At 41.7% G+C, this 9,779-nt stretch overlaps 2 protein-coding genes across 3 annotated transcripts in view; both read right to left on the reverse strand.

Moving 5' to 3' along the window:
• Window positions 1-9: 9 nt before the first annotated feature.
• On the reverse strand, window positions 10-5,246 carry LOC116669661 (alpha-(1,3)-fucosyltransferase 9). The gene is made up of 3 exons (XM_032499613.1): window positions 4,788-5,246; window positions 2,706-2,954; window positions 10-2,384 (listed from the first exon to the last, which is right to left on the reverse strand). The coding sequence occupies exon 3, from the start codon at window positions 2,374-2,376 to the stop codon at window positions 1,294-1,296; it is 1,083 nt and encodes a 360-aa protein (XP_032355504.1). The 5' UTR covers window positions 2,377-2,384; window positions 2,706-2,954; window positions 4,788-5,246; the 3' UTR covers window positions 10-1,293.
• Window positions 5,247-6,033: 787 nt separating this feature from the next.
• Window positions 6,034-9,779, reverse strand: part of LOC116669657 (glycoprotein endo-alpha-1,2-mannosidase) — a 4,355-nt gene continuing 609 nt past the window's right edge. For both annotated transcript variants that reach the window (XM_032499597.1, XM_032499596.1), the window contains exons 2-5: window positions 8,877-9,489; window positions 7,987-8,096; window positions 7,291-7,367; window positions 6,034-7,103 (exon numbers count right to left, since the gene is read on the reverse strand). In XM_032499597.1, coding sequence (XP_032355488.1) covers window positions 6,470-7,103; window positions 7,291-7,367; window positions 7,987-8,096; window positions 8,877-9,381 — 1,326 coding nt within the window. In that variant the 5' untranslated portion in view covers window positions 9,382-9,489 and the 3' untranslated portion in view covers window positions 6,034-6,469. The remainder of the gene's footprint in view (window positions 7,104-7,290; window positions 7,368-7,986; window positions 8,097-8,876; window positions 9,490-9,779) is intronic.

The raw sequence follows: 9,779 nt of genomic DNA on the forward strand, positions 1-9,779 counted from the left end.
AAAAAATATCAATATCTTTCGCATGCTGCCCACACAACACTGCTGTGTGATTATTCAAAGACAAGTATATGGATAATCTTGAAAATTTCACAGCTTTCACTTTTTTTTTAACAGGTCCCAGACATGTGGGTAGATCTCACTTGATCTGATATTATCTAATTCACAACCACTTCACCCATACAGTAAAGGTAACGTCTCCTGAAATAGTTGAAAACATCAGTGTAAATAGTTAGTGTCACATTGTCAGATGACTGAAATAAAAATTCAGTAATGTTCATTTTGTGCTGTTTTACGTCACTCTCCTTCTTCAATTACAGATTTCAAATCAGAATGCATAATGAAGTGTCTAGGAGTTACATATTGCAGTACATTGTCCCTGTACTGTACTGTACTATCATCATCCATACACAATCTAACTGTGCTGACACATCACATGTGACAATGAACAATTCACAACATGATTAAAATAGTAACCTCCCTCTCCCAGAGCAGAGACACATCTGCTGTCGGAGACTACCGGGGTAATGATTACCGTGTGCCATCTACGACCACGTAACACTATATCCGTCTGTTTTACTGTACATTATGTAAAGATAGGTAACAGTTGGATTAGCAGTGCAAAAGCAAACTTACAAAAATATGGAGAAAATATGACAGCTACATAATTCCAAAAATACACAATATGTACATGACACAATTGAACTACTTTCACATTTGAGTTCAGTAAACACTGCATAGGTGACCGTATCACTAGCACAGATGAGATTGTTTTATCATATAATGCCTCACTTGAATAAATATTACATAAATATTTGCGCTTTCTATGTTAATCTCCTCCTGCAGCCAACACTGTTCCAGCGTCCGCTTCATGAAAAGACGATACTTAAAGAAATGAACAACAACCTTGCACCATGAATGTTAATCTGTAATAAAAGAACATCCATACATTCAAGCAATCATACAAATGATAGGAATTAAAAACATAAAAAATAGCAGCAAATGTCATGTTAAGCAAAACATGGGTTAAATTAACGATAAAACATGTAGTGCATTTGTAATTCATTAACAAATACTTAATACATGAATAACACAAAAAGCAAAGTAAGGCTTGGCAAAATTGGCTTGCAAATAAAATAAACAAGACGGATGTCTCAGTGGGCCACTGAACCAATAGAAAAACATCATTCGGGAGCTCTGGACAGAACAGTAATGAACCTTCATGTTAACCGAAGGAAAGATATCTTAAAGCACTGCCTTCAACAACAAAACAAGCACTGCATAGCCCTCAAAGCACTATCCGCCCCAGTACCACTTGTCAAGGTTATTGAATGCCTTGTACTCCTTGTGCCTACGCAGGTAATCACATGCCAGACATGTGTGCTCTGCCCAAAAATAGGCCTTCTTCACTTTAAAGTGCCTCCTCCACTCAAAGTACCTGAGGTACATTTCCTCGTTCTTGTCCAAGAGCAGCAGGTAATCGGCCAGCTCCTTGGGCGAGGTGAAGTCGTCCACGTGGATGAAGGCGTCTCCCTGGATAAAGTTCTCATAGTTCTGCCTGGCCGGGCCCAGAACCACTGGCACTGTCCCCACAGAGAGCGGGTTGTACAGTTTTTCAGTAATGTAGTCCTTGTGGATGGAGTTCTCAAAAGCCAGGTAGAACTTGCAGCTGGCAATGGTGGGGAAATAGTCTTGGTCAGAGATGTACTCCCCGAAGGCTTGTCCATACGCGTGAACCTCAATGTGCTTGTACAGCTCATTGTAGTATTTGACCCGCACGTGGTCCTGGTTCCAGTTGCTCACAATCCAGCAGATCAGCTTGTTTTTGCTGGGTGGGACAAAGTCCTCCTCACCCTCCGCTGCTACGATCGACCCATAAGGCACTTCCACGTCAGCATCCTGACGGTAATTGAGAGTCAGATTGAACAAGTTCTCGATCCCAGGCAGCTGGGAGGAGTGCGACGGCGACTCCAGGTTCATCCATATCCACTTCTGGAAGGACGGTCGCTGGAGCGGCGGCAGGTTGGACAGGTCCGTGCAGATGTCTCGGTGATGGATGACGACCCCGTCCGACTTGTTGTAGAGGTTTCTGTCCGCTGTGATGAAACAGCCCTCGATGTTGAAGAGGGAGCTGCATACGCCCAGGTCGTAGGTTTGTCCGAAGGGCCAGAGCCATATCAGCACGGTGGTCACGTTTTTATCGTTCTTGATGGAGAAGAGGTTTTTGACCCGGTCTGTGGATACTGTTGACTCTACAGGACCTGATAACCAGCTGGTAGATGGTTTAAAATACATCAAAAACAGAGTCACAAAACATCCCAGTATGAATGTGCCGAGCAGAAGGGGTCGTAGGATTCTGTGAATAGGTGCAGATGGCATACTCTGTCCTGGAAAGGGCACACCAAAGAAGAAACAGCCAGAATAAAGTAATGATCAACACTATACAACATCCAGACTAATTACCTCAAAATGCAACGGTATTGCACATTTACAACCATGTTTGTGTATTTTATACTGGATCATTGCTTCTGAACATCATTTGTGCCTCAATACAGTTGGCTTTTGAGCATCTGCACGTGAACACAGTGTTCCTTTTCTTGCTATAACCTATGAATGTGCACCCTGCCACGCGCAAGGCACCCACTAGTTTGGATCAATACTCTTAATGAGAAATGTGTTGAATTCCTCAGGCTCATTAAAATACAAACCTGGTGGATTTGACTGAATGTTGAAATCCAAGCAAAAGTAGAGGTTGTGGGCATCGGAAGGAGCAGATCCTACATTGGGTCGACGGTGGGATCAATCTTCTTTGTGATTCAGCGCTCATAGACACAATTTGTTTTTGCAGGTCACAGCTAAGAGATGTCCCTTTGCTTTTACGCAGATTAACAATGATCCTTAATGATCTAATGAGGTGCTTTTGATCTTGAATGTACAGGTCTTCTTAATGACGCCTCCTTCACGTGAGCAGGGAGAGAGAATCAGAGAGAATCAATTAGAGCTAGAAAGACTGATCACCACCACAGAAAAAGCATGCATGTGAAGTTAAAATTCAATCAACATGCAGAGATAAGCTTTTCAAGGAGCTTGGAAATAAAATGAAAACACTAAGGTTATTGCAAAATAGCCAGCTAATCATGGATCTTATTTAAAATTTGTTTGTTAAGCATGGATGCAAGCTTCCAGCTTGCTATTACTTTTTGGCACGTACCATGTATTGTGATAGAATTCTGCCATCTTAAGGCTGAGGAGAGTACAAAGGCCCCCAAACTCTCCAGCTTTCTGGGGCTCAACACACCTGCATGTTGCATAAAGAGGCTATACAAAGAGAAATAGTCCTCAACCACACGTCACTGAAGCAGATTTAAACCAATAAGACAAGCTCCATAACTGATTTTTCTCACATCATGTGTCCAATGTGACATATGGGGAATGATATTAGCTGTATGTATGACAGTGGCCCTTCATCTCTCCCATCTGTGACTTAGAGATCTGTGCCCAAAGGCCACATGGGCCGGAGCCAGATGAGTGTAGTCCTTTTAAAGGCTTGTGTTATCAATACATTTTCATGTATGCAAATCCTCTTACACAGCTGTATGTTTTTTTGTGAGCAGCAGTGATAAGCTCCCTGCTTTACAGAGGATGCAGCCTGTGCATACAGTACCTTCATATGGTGTAGTGGCATCAAATGTGTTAGACACAGTACAGATTCAGAAAGGCTGAACTGTACAGTAGTGCAGAAATCAAAATCATGCCTATTAAATATGCAGTGTGTGATAAAGTTAGTGTCTCCATGGTGATGGTGCTGAGGTCAGATTGAGAGTAATATGGCTCTCACACACTCGTTATTTCCCTCTTTTCTTTCCATCTCTGCACCAACCAATGGGATCGGAATGAAGCATGGGCAGCTCAAGAATACATTCAGATTTTAAACATCACTGTTTTTTGTCAAACGCATTGTGATGTATTTGGGACACGAAAAGAGCACCGCATGGGTGAGTAGTCTGCAGCGAGGCTACGTTAGATATGACTGGAGAGGCAGAAAAAACGCAACGCAAATCAGTCACTACATCAAATCCCTGACGTGGCTTTAATAACAGGTAGGCTAAAGGGCAAAAGGAGAGGGCTCATGTCCTGCAAAAATGCCCCCCCCCCCCCCCCTCCCAAAACACCACACCCCACAACACAAACCACACACACACACACACACACACACACACACACTTTGGTTTGTGTATTTTGTCAGGTGGGCCACAGCACTGATTGTAAAATGATAGTCCATCCCAGGTGAGAATTCATTTCTAGCCACCGAGCACTGAAGGTCATTATAAAACGCGATGCTATAGTCGAGCCACACTATTTAAAATGGTTGTCTTTAGGCGTGCCACTGCATCTAAGTTGATGAGAACATATTCACTGGGATATTATATGTGTTGACTTACATGGCACCCTTTTGCGCAGCAAAAACGCGCAGAGTACAAATAATAGCGTAGAGGATGATGCTGACGAAAATGTACAGTATAGTGTATAGGCGATGCAAACACAGCTGGCAGTGCAATGTAAGATTTAAAATACGGGTCACATTCACTGGAGAAAAGACAACCAAACATATATGGCCCTATAAACAGCCCAGTGCATGGAAAAATGTGAAAGTGCCGGTCAGTGAATTTACAGTGGGAGAGCTTTTTCTAATTAGCTGGCGAGGATTTGCCGTCAAAATCAGGTACCGCTGCTCAGCCGTGGGGTGCAGGGAGAGAAAACACACACACACAGCCATGCATTTCACTCACCATCTCGACAGACGTGAGTCAAAATAGACCTGTCTTCTCATTTCCTCCAGAGATCCGTAAACTCTTTTTCAAAGACACCTTGCAACATAAGGAAGATGGGGATGCGTTTGGAATAAAAAATCGCGCCCGTCCGCCGTATTTGCAGGAATAGATCCGGATGAGCCCACATCCATCGTCTTGATCCAAAAAAAATACCTACTGTAGCAATGTGCGCTGAATCGTCCTCGCTGATGCACACCGACGCAAAGAATGATGGCTGCAAAAAAAAAAAGAAAAGAAAAAAAAGAATTGGCGGCTACGCCGTCAGCCTGCACACTACATTCATGGCTCGTTGTGTGAGGACGCCATGGATGCTCAGTGATTTGATGCGATGTGGAATAATTCCCTGCTGTCTGTCCATGCGCTACCTTGCTCTGTTTACCGTCAATGCAGCTGCAGGCTGTGGCGGAGCGTGTGTGTGTGTGTGTGTGTGTGGGGTGTGGGGGGGGGGGGGGGGGGGATGCTGAGACACAACGTTTGTGCATATCACACTTCAATCATCTGCTTGCGCTTCTCCTGTGAATAAACAGGTGAATCATCGCTGCTGAGGATAAAAAGGTATTCCCTCTTGGCCTGTATCGACTCTTTACAGGCTAACACAATAGCGGGAGCTCTAAGTGGTACATGGCTGCCTTTATAGTGATGTAGCGGTACGCCAAAAGGCTGACCCATGACCGCGAGCCAGTAATGATGCACCACAACCACTAACTAAATCCAACGTCAGGTAAATGAGTAATGTATGTCAATTTTTCATAATGTACAACACTTGCTGATGTGAACTATTGATGCCTCGGCACACAAGGTGGGTTCACTTATTCTACTTATAACAAAGAGGCACTTGAGACTCCAAATGTGACCATAAACACCATTAAACCTTCCACGTAGCAAGTTATGCCTATTAAGTCATTCATTAATCATTTAAAGAGGCACTCATGGGGATTTATTATTGCACTTCCATAAAGTTGTGGGACTGAGAGATATACTTAAGAAAGGAGAAGAAAAGAACGGTCCAAGTCAAAGGACCGGAGGCTGAGATATCACCACTTTTTGACCCTTCTATGAATGTCATCTCCCTACCATTCCATCACTATGATTCATCTCAGATTTTAGTTTGACACGCCACTCAAATATCAAGATCTATGCTTTTTTGGATATTGTTTCTGGGCTGAAGCAGAGTTGGAAGCAGAGTGATGCGATAGTTTTGTACTTTCCTTGTTTTCCAGGACGCACTTTATTTATTTCTATCGGGGTTCAATATAGGCTCAGATTACAGGACGGAGAAACATGCCTAAAAGACTTAGCAGGATACGGTGGAGACCGTGGAGTCTGAGATTAAACATGCTGATTACGTTAGGAATCCTAAAATGTACAAGGCTGTGTAAACATAAGTAATAAGACATCAGTTAAATTAACAAGAATTCACCCAAGTGTAAAATAAAAAATAAAAATCACATACATCACTGCAGCCAAAATTCAGATAATTAAGTTCACTTGCCTGTGGCTTCAAATTTAATTTGGCTGTTCTCATACAATAATTTATCATTTGCATTTTGTTGTGCATTCTGCAACTAGAACTTCATTTAGTTTCCATTTAAATCATTTTATACCACCGTGAATAAACACTGCTGTGGCTCTTAGTCGGCTCAATCCTGCCATTTCTGTCGCTCGCCACCAAATATCGCAGCCCATTTGCGGGTTATCTCCAGGTAGATTGCAGGTTTATTGGGCAGGTAGTCCAGATACACAGTCTGACTCGTTTTGGGAATTGCCATTTCAATCTGAGTCCCCTCGTGCCATTCATTAAAAGATGTTATCGAGATGAAATCAGGCCTGGCTTTTAAAGCAGCACTCAGTGCGGTTTCATAGTATTTGCCGTTGATGCGGTTTCGAGTGTTTTGGAAGTTCCAGGGTCGAATGCTCGTGTCAATATACCCAGGGCCCACACTTGGGATGAATATCAGGCCGTTATCTTCGCAGAAAGATTTAATAGAGTCCCAGTTCCGCTGAGTGGACCCATAGGAAAACCCATTAGTAGCAAAGTAGGTGTAGATACCATCGAAACCGGACGTCAGGATATCCCTCTTGTGTTTCTCCTCGACCAGCAGGGCAATGAAGGTGGCGTCATACGGGGTATCCCTAATGCTGTTACTCTCTGTGTGTTTTAGCAGTTTGGCCCACTGCTCCGAGTTCATCAGATATGAGTCATACACATAGAAGAGTGGAAGAAGCTTGCCATTGTTTGTCCGGTACTTAAAGAAAGCAGGGTGCTCTCCGTATCTGAGAGGAGAAGGCATACACAACACAAGATAAACAAGCAAAGAAAGGAAAATGTCAAAGGAAAAAAAAAAAAGATGCAAACATGGCGATTATTGATTGATGATGAATCATGAAAGAAGGATTTCCAGAGGGAGTGTATGATTATGGTGCTGACATTTGACTGACAACACTAAAGAAAAACACTCACTTCTCAATGATGTATTTGACATTAGTGAACATGTTGGCTTCATCTCTTTCTTTGTATGGTTCAATGTGAAAGGCTACCTGTAAACATTCATATAGACATACATTTCTCAGAGAATTTCTTAAGATATTCCGAATATTAGAAGTTTTTAACCCTTGTGTTGTCTTCCCGTCGGTCATGAACTTGTTTTCTTTCCGGGGACACATAGCAAAATTTACTTTTTTTGGATCCGTTCTGACATTTTCGTCACTTTTTTTGTCCCTCTTTTTAAATTTTTGTTTTATATATATATATATTTAAATTACTTTTTTACCTACATTTTTTATTATTTTGACTAAAAGTTAAAGGTCAGAGAATGGTTTATGTCAAAGTTTAGTCAGTATACTGTTTTAAAACCATTTTTAAGAAAGAATTATCAAATGCGATAAAATTCAATAAAACAACCAAAATTCAATGGAAGTAATGAATAATTTTACCTGCAAGGATTTTTGTATGGAACCCATACATCATCCATACATCCAGGTTATTTTGGGGCAATTTGGTTGTAAGAAACCCATATTTCTGATATAAACATTTATTTTTTTGAAAAAGTGTCATATTTAACCTGAGGACAACACAAGGGTTAAGAAGCTCTGTACAATTAGTCTGCTGCTAAATGCAAAACAAAAGCCTACTGAACACGACTATCTTCATACAGACCTTAATATGGTATTTATGTGCCACTTCCAGCAGTAAAGGCACAAAGTCATCCGTTGGACCACCATTATCATCCTTCATATTAGGAGGATACCAGGAAACAGCAATGACACCTGAGAACAAACGCAATAACAGTTTAAACATGAAAAACACACATAACGCTCCATAATGATAGGTTATTCTTATTATATACACTGTAGTGATATACAGTAGGGGCAGAAAGGAACATGGCGGCAATCATATTCCCTGATATCAGTCAATTTTTAATTAAATATTAGACGTGAAACAGCATGGATAACAAAAACACTGAAAAGTTGTACAACCAGTTTGCCGATGATCATCACTGCATTATGTATCATAATATAGGGCTGGGTGGGAACCTTATTATTATTTGTATTGTCTTTCGGCGTAGCCATTAGTGATGTTAAAAATGAAATTGAACAAAATTAGCTTTTTTGTGTTCTACTGTAGATAGATGTCAACACATTTAACTGTCATGAAAATCTATTTTACACATGACTTTGCACACATCTACGGTATCGTAACGTATTGTATCACTGGAACATAATGCAATAGTAATTTCAATAAGGACGTTCCAATCCAAATTTTCCCCCTCACGATTTAGATGCTGTTAACTCAAGTCACGGTATCTGCCATTACAGAGCTCTGATCTCATACCAGTGCTCCCTTGTCATCCAACAAGGTAACATGAGGCCAGGAAATGCAGTGGCACTAGCTGAATAAATGTAACTGAACTTATGATGTTGATGAACAAACTGTATTTAATGTGAATAAATGAGGTCAGATTCGAAACCACATCATAATATCACAGTAATGGTTTCGTTAGAAAAAGACAAGTGAGAATGTTGAAACAATGTCCGGCCATGTCTTACCAATGGCTGCTGTGCGCAGCTGCTGCATATGAGACTCTATAATGGAGGGATCCCTAGAACTGTAAGCCCCTAAAGACGGGTAGAAGTTGGACCCAATGTCATCAGGTGGGACGTGTCTCCCTTGTGGATACCCCTGAGCCACCTTAGCGTCCCAGTGGGGCAGCTGCGGGTGGTCCCAGTGGATGTATTTGCCATCAAACTGGGGGTTCCCAAACCATGAGTAGTAGAAGGCATGGAGATAGTAGTTTGGAGGAGGGAACTTCCTCAGGGAAGCTTCCAGTTTCTCAGACTGAGCAGAGTCATTTATTTTGGTCTGGTCTGCTTTATTGTCGTTTTCCTTCTGGATTTGATTGTCATTCTTCCTGTCCAGGAACAGCTCCGCACCAACAGGGCTGCTGAACGGAGAGTCTTCTGGCGTCAGCGACTTCAAGACAACCGTTACTATGAGCACAAGCAACACCAAAGCAAATAATGTGATGCAAGATTTGCGCCTAAACCTTGCCATTCTTCAGTTAGTGTTTGAGGCTTTCCACAGTTCATTGCCGAGACAGCAGTGGGGGATTGTTGTCGGACAGGATGCCATCAAAGCTCTGTCAGTGAGTTTTTGTTCTGCCTGGAAGGTTTGAAGAAACAAGAGACATAAGTATGGTATAAATGAACATTAGGACTGCAACTTACAAAGATTTTCTTGATGAAACACCTAAGCATTTGGTCTATTAAAAAGGCCTTAAACTACCTTGTTTGTCAGCCCAAACCCCACTATGTTTTGAGGGCTGAACTAGTATTTTTTTTATTTATTATTATTTTCTTGATTAATAGTTGTATGTATTACACAGTGATACGCATCCATCAGAAAAAGCAGTGAATAAAGGAGGCGCAGAGAGAGAGAGAGAGAGAGAGAGA

The sequence above is a fragment of the Etheostoma spectabile genome, chromosome 20, assembly GCF_008692095.1.
Source record: "Etheostoma spectabile isolate EspeVRDwgs_2016 chromosome 20, UIUC_Espe_1.0, whole genome shotgun sequence".
Taxonomy (NCBI): Eukaryota; Metazoa; Chordata; class Actinopteri; order Perciformes; family Percidae; genus Etheostoma; species Etheostoma spectabile.